The sequence below is a fragment of the Leptopilina boulardi genome, unplaced genomic scaffold (genome assembly GCF_019393585.1).
Source record: "Leptopilina boulardi isolate dan_hultmark-lab unplaced genomic scaffold, ZJU_Lbou_2.1 LbouV2_25, whole genome shotgun sequence".
NCBI lineage: Eukaryota > Metazoa > Arthropoda > Insecta > Hymenoptera > Figitidae > Leptopilina > Leptopilina boulardi.
Window position 1 is genome coordinate 353,471 of NW_026137807.1, and position 20,284 is coordinate 373,754.

The window sequence follows — 20,284 nt, forward strand, 5'->3', positions numbered from 1 at the left end:
ATGTAAATTAAATGGTATTTTTAATTTTAATTTTTCAGATTCTGGTGTTTCGAAACCGAAAAAAAAGAATAGAATTTTACTTTTTATATAAATAATACTCAACAAAAGAGGACAATTGGATATTTTACATATAGTACATGAAAAAAAATAGGGGAAAAAAATATATCTCAAATTTCGTTTCTTTTTGAATATTTAAAAACCAAGGTGTAATTTGCATATAAGAAGAGTATATCACAACCCAAACAATGTATATTCCTGCGTTGGCAGAGAAGTCTAGGCTTTAAAACTGATTCATTGCCAAGAGTGTAACTTGGTGTCGCACAAACCCTCCTCCTCCACCCCCCCCCTCTCGTCCCTTATACCCCTTTTTCTGTCATCCACCTCTCAACACTCTTCACCCCGTGAATTGCCGGAGGGTTTTCATCGTAATGGGAAGTTATGAGCACAATCGAAATACATATATATAAACGTACCGGTGCTTAACACCCTTTAAATGCTTATAGCTTTTCATGCAACTTCATATATATATATATATATATATTGCAATAAACGAGTCACTCCCACACAAAAAAGCAATGCCACAGAAAATAATTGTCATTAAAACTATATTGTATGATCATTTTAGAATCTTTTTATGATACTTCTTTCTCACTGTTATTCTAAAGTAATTTCAACTATCGTCAACCGGGAGGTTATTGTGGTACGAAAATTGCAGTTTTTTTCTAAATTTAAAATGTTTTAATCTTTTTGGTGTAATTTAAATTAATCCGAAATTAAGATAATATCGTTCTTTATTTATAGAACTGACATATTCTATATATGATATCAACTATATAACCATTTAGATAATATATTCAAAGAGAATCAACAGACACACCGCAAATGAGCTTTTTTTTTTCATTGAACACTTTTTCAAAAATTTCCAACTCTTATAACTTATACACCCATCTGTTACGAGTAAATCTTTCTGGTTAAAGATCCCAATTCCTCTACTATAAAGCAATGTCTCATCATAAATATTCCTTAAAACCTCAAAAAATCATTGCCCTCTAGGAAAAAAAAAAAAAAAAAACGACCTCACTCGGGTGTGTTACACGCGGCTCTGTTTTCAAATAATTTTAAATTTATGGGATAAACGTGAGTCACGTGTTTATGAGCAATAGGGACAAGAAGTGCCAGTCACAAAAAATGAACGCCGGGGATGAGGTCCCTCTTTCTCTGTTTTCGGAGTCTGATCACAACCCCTCGTAATTGCCCGAGCAAGTTACCAACATCGATTGGCATCGACTAATAATAATCGCTAGTAAGAGACAGAGGAAGTCGAAGGGTGATAAAGGGAATCCCCTAGAGAAAAATTGACCCTAGGTGAAGGAGGGGGGGGACGACGACGAGGATTTGCTTGAATTGTCCGGTTGTTGAACTTTCAAAGTTGGCTCATATAACGATTCGATTTCTCATTTGTACTTCGTCAAGTCCCGAGGTTGCAATTGAGGCTCCCGGGGTCAGAGTTTAAGAGGAAAGAGTTGGCTCTCAATGAGAGAGTGACGAGACGCACGTTTCTTGTATATAATGTTCTTTTTAACGAACACGTCGATCGCATTCAAAAACCACACACGGAGGAGAGCATATGTATATATATATATATACATCAATTTTAGTCGACGTTTGCACTCGAATGCAACGTCGCGGGCTTAAAAATAGCGTCACGTTAGGGTGACTATATGGCAGTTAACAAACGGTAAAACTAACACGGCCTCCTACAATAACATTTCACTTCGGTCACGTGTTTTCCGCGGGTCGACTATTATAAGATCACCCGTGTGTTCCTCGATCTTTGGCTCTCTGCTTTCTCTCGTTACCAGACTGCCATTCTTCCCCCCCCCCCTCCACCACCATTATAGCAGTATGCCACTAAAACAATCACGAAAGAAATTATTTAAGAGTCTGAATTATTTTAGTAGCGCGTCTCAATACGTTGTGTTCTGGATTCTGTAGAGGAAAAATATCTTGAATTTTTCTTCCATTAATCTTAATGCTCTTGATGGACTGTTATTTTTATTTCTTTCTTGACAAAGGAAGATTTGTCTTGATGGCATGATTTATTGTGTCACACACACACACACAATCTTTTATTTATTATTATTAATACTTTCAGCGTATATTTATTTTTCTAAATTAATTTTTTTCATTTAATTTTAATATTTTGTTTTATTAAAAATAACGAGATATTTAAATTAAATTTAGAAATATAACATTATATTTATTAATTATTATGCTTATATTTTTAAATTTAATTATTTCTACTTGAATTAAAATTATACTCTTAATTTTTATGTCAAGAGACTTCTTTAGGTCATATTCATTTTATAAAGAAGTATGGATCGATTTCAATTTAGTTGTCAAAGTTAAACCTTAATGAAAAAATAACTAGAGCATAATTACAATTCTAGTGAGTCTTTGATATACATATATATACTTCACCCCGAGCTAATACATTTTTTTTTTCATAATTAAAAAAGAGGGTCGTACGAAATGAAAAATTAATTTCTAATTAAAATAAAAAAAAAATGTAATTATACACTAGTTCTGATATTATCACTGTATATTAAAATAATAATTAATAATAATAATTAGTATGATGATTTTAACTATTATTATTCTCACCCTAAAAAATTGGGTAAAATTTTTTTGACAAAAAGTTTACTAATTGTAAGATTTCCATTACAATTCAGTCATATTTCACTGAAGATTAGTCGAATTATTACAGATTTTGAACAGTCAATTCTGCATTATCATTAATCGGTAAAACAGATTTCACAAAAATAATTCTACTAATTTACAGTGAAAATCTTACTGAAATAATTCAGATTCTAAATTCCAACTATTTTGTCATTAAAATTTAATCAATTCACAGATTAAAAATTAAAGCAAATCTTTTTCCATCATTATGTCTCGGATTTAAATCACCAATGAATATTTAAATATATATTGATTAACATTAAGTCTAAAATAATCATTCATTCTTGAATAATTTGATAAAAATAATTTTTTTTTCCAATTTCAGGCAGGCGTGATGCGACAGCCGAGAGCTTAAAGGGAGAATCTTCCAAAATGGGACACAGTCGACGAATGAAAGGACCCCTGCTTTTACCTAGGACCATGGCAGACTTATCTTTTTTATTGGTAATCTTACTGTTGCCAATCACTCGATCGGAATCAGCTGTGGGTCCCGTGAACAATGAATTGGATCTTGTTCCCGGTGTGATATCACCCCAGTCTTCCTCGTCATCGTCCGCATCATCATCGTCACAATCATCATCATCATCATCATCATCGTCACAATCGTCATCGTCAATTGTTGGAATAATACCGGGAAATGGAGGAAATCCAGGAAATTTAGGTTCATCCATAGGCGGAGGAGGATCTGGTCATTCAATGATTGGAAATCATCCTGGAAGTGGATCAAATCATGGACTCGGTAGATGTGAAGAAATCACAATTCCCATGTGTAGAGGAATTGGCTATAATTATACAGCGATGCCAAATGAATTGAATCACGATACACAAGAGGAGGCTGGTCTTGAGGTTCATCAATTTTGGCCACTCGTTGAAATTAAATGTTCGCCGGATTTGAAATTTTTCCTATGCTCAATGTATACACCAATTTGTCTACCCGAGTACAATAAACCATTGCCAGCGTGTCGTAGTGTTTGTGAACGTGCAAGAACTGGTTGTGCGCCACTAATGCAACAATATGGATTCTCCTGGCCAGAGAGAATGGCTTGTGAAAGATTACCAATGCAAGGCGATCCTGATAATCTCTGTATGGATCAGGATAATCGTACGAGTACATCGGAACAAGGTGGCGGAGCTAATCAACCATCAATAGCACCGGCGGCACCACCAAGACCAACGAGACCATCAAAAACGTCGCAATTGCCAAAATGTAAACCGGGAAAAAATCAAAAAAACTGTCAAGTCCCCCTGGAGGAAAAGGTAAGAGAGTGCGCGTGCCGATGCAGAGCACCACTCGTTTACAATCCCCTGGGGGCAGCGGGAGCAAGTCCTGCGTTCCATGGGACAGGAGCAGCCACCGCCGCCAAAATACCCTGGTCGGGTCTGGTACCCGTTCACAATCAAGACATTGTAGGAATTCCAGATTGTTACATTCCATGTCACGGGGCATTTCTCACAACGGAGGAAAGGGGATTCGCGGCCGTTTGGCTAGCTGTGTGGAGCGGCCTTTGCGCGGCAAGCACCCTCACCACCATAACCACATTTCTGATTGACACACATCGTTTCAAATATCCAGAGAGGCCAATTGTCTTTTTGTCGGCTTGCTATTTTATAGTGTCACTGGGCTATCTCACCAGGAGTTATCTAGGTCATGAGGAAATTGCCTGCCATGGATCCGTATTAAGATCGGGTGCTCAAGGACCAGGAATGTGTGTCACGGTCTTTTTAATGATATACTTCTTTGGAATGGCTTCGTCAGTTTGGTGGGTTATTCTTGCTTTTACATGGTTCCTGGCAGCGGGACTCAAATGGGGAAATGAGGCAATTGCCTCATATTCACAGTACTTCCATTTGGCGGCATGGCTTGCGCCCACTGCTCAAACTGTTTGGGCACTATTGGCCGGTGGTGTTGCTGGTGATCCAATTGCTGGTGTGTGTACAGTTGCTCCCGAAGGTGTGACAACTTTTATACTGGCTCCACTTCTAGTCTATCTTCTCTTGGGAACTAGTTTTCTACTCGCTGGATTTGTCAGTCTCTTTAGAATTCGTTCGGTTATTAAGAGGCAGCCAGGAGCTAAAGCAAATAAATTGGAAAAATTGATGATACGAATTGGTGTATTCTCAGTGTTGTACACTGTGCCAGCGAGTGCAGTACTCGCTTGTCATCTCTATGAATCAACAATGAGAAATGATTGGCTTGAATCTTTGGCTTGTCCATGTCATCGTCGAACAAGGCCAATGTACTCTATTCTTATGCTCAAGTACTTTATGGCTCTTGCGGTGGGAATTACATCAGGTGTTTGGATTTGGAGTGGTAAAACATTGGACTCGTGGCGAAGACGTTGGAGACGAGTATTTGGCGATGGTGTTGGTGGTGGTGCTGGTGGAATCAGTGGTGTTACAGGTGTCAGTGGTCTTGGGAATGTGTCAGGCGTAAAGGGAATTGTTGGCCGTTCATCAGCTCCACATTATCCACCACCACCAGGTCCTGGAAGTGCACTTCTACCACCGGGTAGTGTTGCCAGTGCATCTCAACATCATCTTCATCATCATGTCTTTAAGCAACAGCCACTCTCACACGTATGACGTCACCAGTCGGCGGGAGGGGATATGAGCACCGCAGGCTGTGAATCACAGCAACAAGAAAGACCTTCTGCTTTGAGCAACTACGGGCCCATTTAGCCCTTCGCGTCGGCCTCACGAAGGCATACTCCGCACACAGCACCGCACACGCCACATTCGGCTGCCACCATTTACTCCAGGAGATCACTTGCCTCGACAGGACCCCTCACACCTGCTCATGGACTGGCTCCGTCTTACACTCAGGCTACAGAGGTGTAGGCTTCTGGGTTACAAAAAAACGTCACGATCACATTTGGAATTACTCCTTTATTAAAAAAAAAAAAAAAAAAAAAAAAGAACTCTGTAAATACAAAAGATGTAAGATTTATTATTCTGATGCTTTCTATCTCTCTCACTCCATTTTGGAATATGAATCAACATTGATTTTTGGTCTACACTGTTGAATTTAGTGCCTAAATTGCTTCACGAATTTACAGCTAATGAAATAATAATTCTTACATCGAATAATTTTTCGACAAATTATTAGCACACAGCAATTAGTAGATTTAGACCCTTAAATATATATCAAATGAAAGAGTATTCCAATATAAAATCGCGACATGAAATATTGACAAAAACGCACACCTCTATAAAAAAAAATGAAGTTTGGAAAAGCTCTTCTGTAAGATTCATCAGATATTGTTCGTGATGTCTCGAACATTACTGAAGTGTCTTGTACCCAATATACGTATTGTAAAGCGCGTGATAAGAAAAAAAAAAAAAAATACACATACACGGAACCTCTCAAGAGGCGGGAATTTCAAATCGTTAACGAAGAGTCGATGGAAATACCGTTCTCTCTGAACCGGATGACCTTTGCAAGAATATAGTCGAAGGCAGACGTGTATCCCATAAGAAATACGAGAGAGAGCTGCTAGACTCGAGAGGTCTCCGTGTCGCGCGTGTGATTGTGATTTAGTATGAGTGAATGTGTTGTTGTAATTTTTTGAATGTATGTATGTGGGTGTATATGAGCGCGTGAAAATCCTTCTCTCTCTCTCTCTCTCTCTCTCTCTCTATTTAGTCTCTCTGCACTCCTTCGGACACCGCGCAGTCCGCTTGTCCGTCTAATGTGTATTGTCTTGTCTATATGTCACTCTCTCAACAGCGCAGAGTCAGCTGATAATTGAAAATACACGATTTTTAAATGACAATTACCCAGTGTCGTGAAATTAATGCCAATTAATCTTTTAAAAACGAGATTTCAACGTTTGTCAATGTAAAAGATAATATTTTTCAACGGACCAAAAATATTAGTAAAAGTATTGAAATCTTTACTTTAATAATAATAATTAGTTAGACGTAATTTAAATTATATATTTTAACTTGAAATTAAATTTTTTATATTTTTTTTTAAATTGTAGGAGTTGAATGAATTTTGACAGGAAGTCTATTCCCACAGACCACCCAAAATTCCCTGAAACTTGACAGAACCTCATATGGTGAGGTTAGGAAACTTCAGTGGCAAGGTTCATACAAGTTTGTGTCCTAACCTTGCCGTGTGAGGCTCTGTCAAGTTTCAGGGAATTTTGAGTGCTGTATGGGTTGAGATAAATTCGGTAATACAAAAAAAAAATAGTTTGTGATATTTACAAATTTATTTCTGTTTTACACAAACTGCTTCACTTCAATTCCTAACCAACACTAAATTTTACTTTTATTTTGTTATTGTAAAACATAAATGTAAACATCTTAAAGTAAAACAAAATTGTGATTAGGAATTTTTAGGTTATGTTACGAAGCAGTTTGTGTACAATCAAAACTGATTTGCGAATAGCACAAACTACTTTTTTCCCGTTAATTTATCGAAATTTTCTACAATAGAATTCCGTTTTAAATAATTTGACTAAATTGAAAGCTTTAAATTTTTATTTATGGAAATAAAAACTATTTCCAGAAAAAGGTTTTTTTTTAAACAACTATTTTTTTTTAATTTTTCCTTAAAAAGGGAACTATTTCCTCAGATAAAGAAATTTTAAACTTCTTTTATGAGCAAAAAAAATTTGTTCTCAGAGGAAAATCTTCTTTTTAGTATAAAAAGAAATTCAAGTGTTGTTGTTTTTTTTTTTTTTTTGTCTACAGAAGACAATTTCGTTGGTCAAATTTTTTTTTTAAATGAAATATTCGAGAATTTTCGATTAAACTTCTTTTTTCCATGAAAGAGTTTTCGAAAAAAGAAGTTTACTTTTCTTATAAAAAGAATTTATGTGAAAAAAAAGTTTAAAACTTTTTTTTTTAACTTTTCTTAAGAAAAAAAAGATTTAAAAAAAAACATTAACGAACAAATATTCTTAAAAGAAGTTTTCTTTTCGAAAAAGAATCTTCCAAAAGACAATGAAATTATTTTTCGAAAATAAATTATTTGGCAAAACGTTGAAATTGTTAATATCGTATAATTATTCTCGAAATAAAAATAAAGAATCGAGATTTTCGCCAAAAAATCAACTGCCTCAGCGTAATGAGAAAATTTCTATTTATCTAGTTTTAGCAATCGATATTATTAAAAAAAAAAAAAATGCGGATTAATATTTCTCGTCGCGTGCTTTTTTCGAAGACAGATTTTTCAAATAGAATTTAGATTTTTAGAAATCTTTGTAGAAAGAAAAAATGAAATGAAAATCTGAAAAAATAATTCATCGAAAGAAGCTCGCGAAATTGATCCGCAATATTGAAGGAGAGGGTGTATAGGCTAACTGTAAAGAGGAAAAAAAAAAAAAAAAAAAAAAAACTTGTAAATATTTCACCTCTATATTGAACAATGTTCTGTTGTAAATAAATATATAATATAACTTCGATCATAATGTAGATGGTAGTGTGTACAAAAAAAAAAAAAAATAATAAGTGTCCTGCGTAAATCGTGACAAAATCGCACGACAAATTTATTTGAGATCTCGAAAAAAAAAAAAAATCTTATTATCACTAGCGGAAGTGATCCGAAGCGTCCAAAGAGTGTACAGAGAGGAACGCGTCATTTTTTTAAAATATATAATATACATTTATAGTCAGTTGAAATCTTTTTTCTATTTACAACATAAAATGAATAGTCCTCAAATATTATATTGACTTGACCCTTACAAAAAAAAAAAACCAGACATGATTCACTTATTATGATATGTCGTTGTACTTTGCTGTAAACAGTTCATTATAACGACAAAAGTATTTATGTAAAAGGATTAAACTTGCTTGTCAAAGTTCATTGTCTGGCTCGTAAAGTTTCTTTCAATAAAAAAAAATAAATCTGACTTAAAATGTAGGAGAAATCAAATCAATTTTTGTTCTCTAAAAATATTTTGTTATTATTTTATTTTATATTTCCATATGTTTAATGATCTGGATGCGTCTTGAAGTAGATTCTTAAACAACGCGGTTAAAGATACATAATTATATATTATAGATAAATATATAAAAATATATATATATTATATATATAAAAATAAATGTGCGAAACTAGAAGAGTAGTAGGCGCGTTTACGTACTTTTCAAAATTTTTAAAAAAATTGATACGAAAAACAGTATTTTTGAATATAACGCGCCTGTTCTGTTTCGAGGTGCAGTGTACAATGTACACGGGCGAGAGAAAATTGTCAAAAGACTCGAACAAAACGAAAACTGCCTCAAGCAAACTTAAAAAAAAAAAAAAAAAAACGTTATATAGCCGTCTTGGTACATTTGAGACGGGTCCCTCTGCCAAAACAGACGTACACATATAAAATTTAAGGTAGCAAAAGAGTAAAAAGAGTTAGTTTCACATATCACACGTAAATAAAAAAAAGAATGAAAAGAAAAATATACATGAGAGCGACCGGTCAGTGTTACATTGAAATTATTGATGTATAGTAAACAATAACTTGCGACGTCTAACGTATAAAGTGCATCGAATCGTTCTGCGCATTTAAAATTAAGGAGTACACGGTAATAATAAATTAAATTCTAATGTGAGAATATAATATAAATAGCGGAAGGACGCAACTTCGAGAAACGAGGGAATAGTTTGTATTCAAAAACTGATTTTTTTTGTCACGATTATTGTCAATAAAATAAAAAAAAAAAATTGAAGACTACCCAAAAGTATTTCTAAATTTTATAATTTTACTCTTTCTCTATATCGCTCTTGTATAATTATTAAAAATCTCTTAGATATATTATGATATTCATTTTCTTGCCTATATAAGTGTCTAGTTGTTTGTGCTTTTCACTTTTTTTTTTCAATTAATAATCTAAGTAATAATAATTGCATGTTTCTCTTTTGCTGAAGCTTTCCCTCGTCTCGCTTTTACGTTTTTTCGCGAGGTTGATCGATGGTCTCAAAAGACTGCCTGGTGTTCCGAAGTCGCAGTCGTCTTTTTGTAATAATAATAATAATAATAATAATATTAATAATAATAATATTAATAAAAATAATAATAATAATAATTTATGTTGCCATAGCCTTACAAGTAATTGTTCGTCGACCACGTTCGAGAATCAAAATTGTATACGATTTTTAATACACTTTATTATTATTATTTATCTTCAATCGCTTTTTTTTTCATTCATCATTTATACCTTCATGCCTTTTCCTATAAATTTACATATTTGCGCTTTATAATAGTTTTTTCATTATTGGAATATTTTTATAGAGTCAAAAAAAAGCAGCATGGTAGAATTTATTATTAAACTATAAATAGTTTAAGAAAAAAAAATAATAATAAGATAACTAAATGATTGATTTTTAGAAAACTTTTTTTTTTAATTAACATTATATTATTATTTTTATTATTTAATTTTATATTATATTATTTTATTCATTAACTTATTATTATTTTACTTTTAGATAATTTCTATAAGATTTTAAATATTTTAAACATCAAGCAAACAAAAAAAAAAATGTCAAGAACAAGATTTATCTCGTATGTCAAATCAAATTTGATCTTTTATTTGTTTTTAATCTCGTTTTTAACAAGAATTCATGGTAAAATTGATACAAATTACAAAAAAAAAAATTATAATCAGCCTTCTAATATTAATTTTTTAAACTGTCAGATTTTTCAGTCTTCAGAAAATTTAAAAAAAAAGAACATATCTAACGCTCCACGAGAAAAGGGACCTACTCTTTAAATTTGAATTAGTAAAAATGTTTACTAATTTGAATTAGTGACTCACTTTTTGCTTTAGAATTAGTTAAATTTTACTAATTATTAGTAAAAGTTACTCATAATTAGTAAAAATTTACTAATCACAGTTTTCCTAAAAGTATCAAATTGAGACTAAAAATTGCATCAAATCTTTGCAACGTTTTGATGCACATAAGTTATATCAAAAAGAGATCGTTTTGTGTATCATTTTTAGAAATAACACACGAAACGGTCTCATTTTTTGATGCAAAAAATTTAATCAATTTATATCAATCATGGCCGAATTGAATCGACTCAAAATTAAACGAATTTTTTTCAGATATTTTGGTAATAGTACAATTGCGGAGATCATTTCACTATTTAATTTGAAAATGAAAATAACAGAAAATCAAAGACAATGTGCAATTCGATAATTAAAAAGTGACAGCTTATAAACATAACCTAAAATGCATGAGAAAAAATTTGTCGATAAAATCAATATAGCCGAGCTTTTTAGAAGGTAGATGGCAGTTTTGCTTTTTATAAAAACGATTCAGAAAAAATTTAAAGAAAGAAAATAGATGAGTGCTGCCATCTACCTTCTAAAAAGTTCGGCTATATTGATTTTATCGACAAATTTTTTCTCGTGCATTTTAGGTTATGTTTATAAGCTGTCACTTTTTAATTATCGAATTGCACATTGTCTTTGATTTTCTGTTATTTTCATTTTCAAATTAAATAGTGAAATGGTCTCCGCAATTGAGGACACCAATGCAATAAACAGACGGACGCTCGGACCGGCCGCGCTGAAGCCAGTCAACGAATGAAAAAGTCGAAAAAATTAAAATTCAAAATTTTGATTTTTGAAATATACTACGTTGTAGAGAATAAAACGGCGCATCTTTTTTCTTTTAACTTTTTTTTGTAGAATGAATAGTTTTGACAATAATTGCAAAAAACTAAATATTTTCAATCAACAAATTTTATTGAATTTTTAAACACAAATCGTTCCAGTTCCGACAAATATTAATGAATTTACTTCAACTTTGGTATACACACGCATTTAGGTCTAGAGAAGACGATAGCATGATGAAAAAGTTAAAAACCGTAAATTATTTAATTATTTATTAATTTAAATAATAACTTACCTGTACTCTCGTTTTCCTATCTTCGCCGACAAAAAGTCTGTGGGGAACTTTTTCGTTGACAAAACTTCCAGTGAGACATTTGTTCCTCACATATCGAAGAAGTTTTGTGGAAAAATTCAGATCGATTTATTCAAAACTGACGAAGATACACAATTTTTAATGAAAAACACGCTACGCTTTTCCTGATCTGTGTGTTTATATTGCTGAACATCGACCTTATCGACAATGCCGTCTGGCAGTGTGGATCGTGGAGTTATTTTGATTTACATAATTAAAAATGAACGTTTAATCAAGCTGAAACTATCACTAAACATAATCAAAATGTTTTACCTTTAATAACAATTATTAAAATTCAAAATGGCGAACTAATTTTCGAAAAATTGACGAATTTTCATGAAACTTGGTATACAGGTGTTTTAGGCGTCGCTGATTACGAATTTGAAGTCCATTTTTAAAAATTCAAGATGGCGGATCCAATATGGTGGATGAGTTTTTAAAAAATTGATCAGATTCATTTGAAACTTGTCACTCGGAGGTTTTTGGAGTTGATGATTACGAATCTAATATCAGTTTTTCAAAATTGAATATGAAATTTAAAATTTTTAAAAACAGACTTCAGATTTGTAATCAGCAACCACGAAAATCCGCGAGTGACGAGTTTCAAACGAATCTGATCAAATTTTTGAAAAGTCGTCCGCCATCTTTAATTTTTGAAAACGGACTTTAAATTAGTAATCAGCGATTCTGAAAATCCTTTAGGGTACAGTGATCCGTAAACTTTGATGAAAAGAAAAATATTTGACTGAAATGGTTAAGAGATACATAATCATATTTTACATCTTCCATATAGATGTAATAATTGTCCTCATCTGAATTCGTTAAATTCGTTAAAATTGTTTATTATTGGAACTAAACAAGATTCACTAAAAATTATCAAGACGTAAACAATTGAATGTTCAAGAAGCTTGGGTATAAAATTTTCTTATTACTTTTAAAGCAATATGAAGCAAGTTCAAGATAATCTTGTCTTGAAGTACATATCTCTACTCTAAATGTAAAAGGAGAAAACTTTTTTTATTTGTAAGAACTTTTATTGAAAAGCACTTTAAAACGACGTGTAGTTAAAAACTGAAAAACCTATTTAAAATCACACATGCACATATAAAATTTCAATAAAATGATTTTTAAATGCCTTGTGTTTTGCCACATACGGGCAAAAACCACAGTCACCGTTTTTTTTATATCCTATTCAAAAGCAGCGACACTTGTGGAAGAGGACACCATATAATAAAATTCTTTCTTGTACTTGGAAGGACGAAAACATGAAAAATTTTATTCGTATCTATATATAGTGAAAGAAATTTCTCTTATTGTAATGCTAAATACAAGAGTTGGAGAATTTTTAAAGACGCAGCAGAGGCAGTCGTTGTTGTTATTCGACAGCCTCTGGTTGCGAATGAAAAAAAAAATGTCTGGTTGAAGTATATGGTCGATGCTATTAAAAAAAAAAAAGAAGAAGAATCATGCGGTATTCACTTTACGTTGTATAGAGTGGGTTTCGCGACTCTCGGTCAGGGGTCGGACAGGGATGAACGCCTACCATGAGAGGACTAACTGCCAACGAATTTATGGTCTTCGACAGCGAACTGCGGATATCACCGTCATAAACAAAGTATATATCTCCTTTGGAGCATTTATGGCCAAATGTATAAGTTTGGTTATTCGCATATATATGATCTGCGCTCGTTAAAATAGTCAACTGTTGCGGCTCTCTTCGAGTATAATTATTTATCAATAATAAGTTCTTTTTAAGGTGCGAGAATGCTGATATAACTAATTAAAAATTAATTCTCATTCTTATATATATAGACATGCTAGTTAATTATATCTTATTTACAATATTCTTTTCTCAATTTTTTAGCCATATTGATTTAATATATTCAACTTGTTAAGCTCATTAGATATTCAGTTCATTGCTTTCGGTTTTTCGCATTTATTATCACGAATCGCACAAAATATAATTATCGAAAAAGAAAATTGAAATTATAAATACACCACCAATTAAATAAATCCATTTTTTTAAATTAATAAATAAACAAATAATAAATAATTAAATAAATAATAACAATAATTAATAAAAACATAATAAAATAAAATCAATAAGAAGTAAAATAAAATATGTGTGCTGTTTAAGTAAAAATTTGTGAAGTGTGCCGGCATTTTTTTAGAGGTCGAAATTTTTTTATCAAATATACATTTTTCTATTCAAAACAATAAATAAAAAATACAACTTGAACAGTTTTGTGAAATTTTTATATTTGTACAAGTTATTGTTATAAACATTTTTTTGCATGAATTTACAAAAATTTGTTTTTCTATTAACCTAATTAATAAAACTTTCTGATTTTTGGTATACTTACTGAAAAGTAAAGCTGCTTTCGATTGATGTTAATTATTTGAAAAATTTAAATAATTTGTTAAAAATATAAACAATTTAATTAAACAAATAAAAATAATATTAACTTCTCAATCGATTTTTCAGTTCTTTTTTGTTGGATATTACTCGTAATTTAATCTAGAATCATTTGCAAAAAAGAAAAACTTGGTAACTTATATTCGATTAATAGTAATTAAAGATTTTATCCGAGCGTGCAACAAAATATCTTGCGTGAATGACCGCCGCAGAGCCATTAGAAATGTTTAAATAAACGAAGATTGCTACTTGTCATAACCCTTTTTCATACATTGTCATAAATTTTGTCGAAAAGTATGGTTAAAAATGCCACAAACAAATCGCTGTTGAAATCCTTTAGGCAAAAATGGGTTTAGTAACAGAAAACTGGAACGTAAAGTTTAAAAATTTCATGGCATTCTATTAACAACTTTGTGATCTTTGTTATTGTTATTTAAAATTAATATCTCCTGCTTTAAATAATGTTTATTTTTTTCGATTTGTAATTCTTTATAAATATAAACAATTTAATTTAGTAATTTAATGAAAAAAAATAATCTTTAATTTTTTACCTATTTCCAAGATTTTTTTGTTGCATATTACTCCTTTCTTTAAATCTGAGATAATTTTAAAAATACTTGATTATTTACATTTATAGTTCAAATAAATAAAAATGTATGAAAAAGGGTTATGACAAGTAGCAATCTTCGTTTATTTAAACATTTCAAATGGCTCTGCGGCGGTCATTCACGCAAGATATTTTGTTGCACGCTCGGATAAAATCTTTAATTACTATTAATCGAATATAAGTTACCAAGTTTTTCTTTTTGCAAATGATTCTAGATTAAATTACGAGTAATATCCAACAAAAAAGAACTGAAAAATCGATTGAGAAGTTAATATTATTTTTATTTGTTTAATTAAATTGTTTATATTTTTAACAAATTATTTAAATTTTTCAAATAATTAACATCAATCGAAAGCAGCTTTACTTTTCAGTAAGTATACCAAAAATCAGAAAGTTTTATTAATTAGGTTAATAGAAAAACAAATTTTTGTAAATTCATGCAAAAAAATGTTTATAACAATAACTTGTACAAATATAAAAATTTCGCAAAACTGTTCAAGTTGTATTTTTTATTTATTGTTTTGAATAGAAAAATGTATATTTGATAAAAAAAATTCGACCTCTAAAAAAATGCCGGCACACTTCACAAATTTTTACTCTTTGCAACGTCAATTTTGAAACTGAACTCCAAAATACTATCGACTTATCAAAATTTTCTAAATCTGTCACTTTATTTAAACTATTATATGGGCAAATCTCTAGAAACTTTAACATTTGAATTAAAATTTTAAAAAATAAATTTTTGTGAGCACACATTTGATATTTACTGCACTGCATCTTTAACCGAAATAGATTTCATTTTTATTATAGTACAATCATTTTTCAGTTGCCCCTATTTAAAAATATTACTTTTTTGAAATGGAAAATTGTGAGGTTATCTAAATTTCCAATGTAATAGGATATTTGCAATTAATATAAAAAATTGTATTATTACATGATAAAATTATAATAAATTGTGGAATATAATATGATAAATATAATAAATTAATATAAAATATATAATAAAATATCATAAAATGTATTATAAAATATTATAAAAATGATACAAATATCATATAATTCAATAAATATATATTTATTATATAAATGATTCAATAAAATAATATAAATATAATTAAAGGAAATAAGAAAACAATAATTATTCACTTTTTATACCATTTATATTTTTCAGTCACCTGCTTGAATACATTATCAGAAAATGAAAATGTTGAACTTTTTTCTAGTGGATCGATAATTTTACATAAAATTGTAGAAAATAAAAAAATAATAATTAAATTAAAATTAAATTAATTAATCAGTAACAATGAACATAAGAATGTTAAGGTACAAGCATGCGTTGATTTTATCTATTGATTAATCAGGATTGAGAAGAAAATGAGGATCTAATTCAGTAGGGGAATAGTGTCAGGGTTGGACACAGTTTTGGTTTTTTGTTTATAAATATTTTGTTTAGATAAATTTAGTCAATTGTGGTATATGGGTGGAAAGATCTACAAAAGATGAACACTTTTGCTGTGGACCGTAAATTGATTGGTCCAAAATTAAAAAAGTTATAAACATTTAAAAAAAAAAATCTAGTCAGGGTTGGACTTTTCAGTCAGGGTTGGACACTTTTTGAAAATCGAAACGCATTATTGGCAAAAACGTAAAATAACATTTGTAATGTTTTTTATTCTTATTTTTTCATGTTTATCTTTACTTATTGTTTACAAATTGTAAAGCTTAATGGGTTTAAAAAAGTAATGAACTCAAATTACAAAAAATAATGCTTTATTGTTCCAAATAACTCAATGAAATGATGAACAAAATTTATACAATTTAAGTATTATTTTTCTAATATCTTTGGCTCAATTTTGCACTGAAATATCAATAAAATAAAATTTATTTATAAATTGTGTCAATTTCATAATTAATATGGGTGTCCAACCCTAACTGTATAAAGTGTCCAACCCTAACTAGAAGCATCATTTTCGAATTGTGCTAACCATAACCAGACATGTGTCGCGATTCGATTTTTCACTTTTTTTCTTCTTAAATTATGTACCCCACAATACATTCAATAAGCTTACCTTGCCGAATTCTTGCTTTTTTTTACACATTTTTAAGGTTTATTCACAAGTCAAACAAAACTATTTTTGTATCTTCGATTGCACCGAAGTCACAGGAGACGCTACTTTTGATTCTCCAAAAATGTAATGCCACAAAAAGTTAGGTTACACTACTAGAAGATTCGTCACGTACGCACACAGGTGGCGCTATTGTTCTTATTTAAAAAAAGCCAAGTGTCCAACCCTGACAAGTGTCCAACCCTGACACTATTCCCCTAGTGCCAAGAACAGGATTTCTGCAAAAAATGTGAAAAATATTTCGCATTATAGTATCGCTTTTTTTAAATTTTATGATCATTACAATTCTGAAAAAATTTTGAATGTAAATAAAAAAAATTAAATATTTAATTATATAATAAAAATGAGTAATCAAAATTACAATAAAATAAATTAAAATTAAATAATAGGGTAAATGCACCAGTGGTGGATCAGGTACCAATGGTGGATCAACAGCGTTAAAAAGGTTAAAATAAGCTATTTCTAATTGAACTAAATGTTTCTATCGTTTAGGGGAGGTGTATAGATAAGTTTTATGAAATAAAATGATTTGAAAATATTTAGGAAAACAAAGCAATACAACAATTGTTGATTTTATGCTTTTTCACATGAAATCTTAAAAAATAATTGTTTAGTCTAAATTTTTTTAATTTTTAGAGTAGAAAGTAATCAATTCTTTCGATATAGAATACTTTTGAAAAAAAATTTACATCATTAAGTTATTTTTGTGTAGTGTAAAGGGGTAAATGATCTACGACTGGAGCAATGTCATTTTATTGTTGAATGGGGGTGTGAGGGGGTGTAAACGTTACAAGCAGGTCGAAAACTACACGATAGTGTCCTTGAAGACTTGTTAATTCATACTATTGTAAAGATTACCCTATATTTTTCATCTGAAAAAATCTGTACACCTTTAAAGTCAAAATAATAAATTTAGTAGGCTTAATTGATCCACCACTGGTGCAGTTACCCTATAATAAATATTAAAATAATAATAATAATAAAGAAATTAAAATAAAATTAATTAATCACTTATAATAATAGTATGTTAAGTTAATGTTAAGTTACCAACATTTTGATTTTATCCATTGATGATTGAATATTTGATGAATCAGGATTAGGAAAAGAATTAGGAACTAATATGGTACTGTTGTGAACTGTATTTCTGTAAATAATAATAAAAAATTTATTGCATATAATTGTTTAAATCAGTAAAAAAAACTTTTTACAAAATCGATTGTTTTGAGAAAATAAACTCAGATTTTCAACACAACCTCAAATAATAACATTTTCATTTACTTTACTAATTCGCACGAATAATAAATAAATATTACTTAAGTGTCTTGAGTCGATATTCTCTTCTTTTCTCTTTCCTTTTTTCACGTTTTTTTGCTTCCTTTTTTCGCTTTTCTCTCATTTTTTCACGTTTAATTACTTTTGCTTTATCCATTTTTGTCAATGTTTTGGTTTATCATTAAAGTTAAAAAAACATAAAAAAAATGCGCAAATTAAGGTTGATCAGAAAAAGATTGATTTGACCAAGAGACAATTTGACGAGCGACAAATTGAATATCCACGTTAAATTAATAATTAAATAAGAATTAAAATAAATAAAAACATATGCATCGTTTTAGGTACATCAAAAAGTATATGTGCCACAATTTTGGTGCTGATTCACAAAAAGCATTATATCTTTTACATTGCAATAATATACACTTTTTTACTTTGTTTATAAAATTGTTTAGATATTTTTAAATAGTTTATAATAGTGATAAAAATTTAGAAACTAAATTAAAAAATAAAAATACTTAAAAAACATCGAAAGTGACACGTGCTAAAGCATGGTAATGTAAGCTTTATTAAAGCAAAATATGGATAAAATCACCAAATTAATAAATACCAGGGTTCAAACAAAAATCTGTGATCCTTATTTAATAGTATAAAAATATTTAATAATCATTAGTTATGATTTTTATTATTTTATAAAATAAAAAGTAGCAGGGACACGAATGTTAAAAGTTTCAGAGACTTGCCCATACCTATATACTTCTTTTTTAATAAAATACATTTTAACAAATAATCATTTTGTTCTTAATTTCTAAAATTCTTTTAGTGACGTGTTTTTTGATAAATTCATATGGATAATTGTTTACCTAATTTAAAAATTTTTTTTGACCAAATCAATGTTCTTTTTGTGAAAACATTCATGAGAATGAATAATTGCAGTATATCAATGAGATTTTTAATTATTGCAATTTTGGTTATAAATGGATGGTGAGAATAATAATTTAAAAGCCTACCCGAATAAATGTCTTTCTTGTACCAATTTGTGATGCTATTATTGTTTTTAGTTCTTATGATATTTAAATTCAGAAAACTAATTTCGCTATTACATTCTAATTTATGAGTGAATTGTAATCTATTATGAAAGAAATTGAAGGCATCAAAAGTCACTGAGATTTTATTTTTTGGAACACATTATTCAAAATTATTCAATTAGAAATTCAATTACTTTATAAAAATAAATATTTAGTTGATAATAGTCAAGTAATCGCTTTTTTGAATTAAATAAATTTTTTTCAGTATACCAATAACTCATTATAATAAAAATAAAATTTTAAAAAATAATGTCTTATTCAATAATTTGCACAAAAATAAACGTAATTTCAAAAAATAAATATAAACTAATTCTCACTAATACTTTAGTTAAAATACAATTTATTGAAATTTTTAAACACTTGATAAATTTTTTTGAATTTATTTACTTAAATTTTCTCCCCATAACTTTTTGCCTCTGAAATTGAATGTATCTTTATGCATCCACCAAGGACACATCATTTTCTGAATATAACTGAAAGCCTGTAATTATTTATTGTAGATTGTTGATACCACAATATATATAATTATCCTTTTCTTATTGAGACCTTATTTTGTTTCATTATTACGGTATATCTTTGAACGTCATGTATATACAAGATAAATATCAATTACACCGTTGATTATATATTACATATAGAAAAACAATCAATTAACTGAAAAAAATAAAAAATACCTCAACATCTTTAAAAAAAATAAAAAGAAAAAGCTTTTTGAATTAAATTTCTTTTTTTGCGAATATTTCCGCTTTGATGCGGAATGTCATCGTCTCGACTTTGAAAGTTTCGCATTGCCTTAATTTATTTTTTAATTCTATAGAATCTTTTGCTTTGGATTTTTTATATATATATATGCTGTGAATTTTAAGATTCATTTAATGTTGCTGGCCACCTGCACACGCGAGTTTCATCCTCATTCAGACTTTACAAGCGTTCTATTCTAGCCGCGTGCACTGAGAAATTTTTCTAAAGAGAGCCTCAAGATTCATTAGTGAAATGAAATAATCTTTTTATCTTTCTTTTTATTTTCACTTTAATACGTAAATTTTTCTTTAGACCTTGCAATGATATTTTGTCACACAAATATCGCGTTTTTTCTTCACAAGCAATCGCTTCTTCAAAATA

General features: G+C 29.8%; 1 protein-coding gene across 5 annotated transcripts in view; it reads left to right on the forward strand.

Annotated features, from left to right (window-relative positions):
• The window catches only part of LOC127280781 (frizzled-2-like), a 216,087-nt gene extending 206,213 nt beyond the window's left edge, over positions 1 to 9,874 (forward strand). For all 5 annotated transcript variants that reach the window (XM_051304043.1, XM_051304044.1, XM_051304045.1 and 2 more), the window contains one exon: positions 3,065 to 9,874. In XM_051304043.1, the coding sequence (XP_051160000.1) occupies positions 3,112 to 5,322 (2,211 nt within the window). In that variant the 5' untranslated portion in view covers positions 3,065 to 3,111 and the 3' untranslated portion in view covers positions 5,323 to 9,874. The remainder of the gene's footprint in view (positions 1 to 3,064) is intronic.
• The last annotated feature ends 10,410 nt before the right edge of the window (positions 9,875 to 20,284 follow it).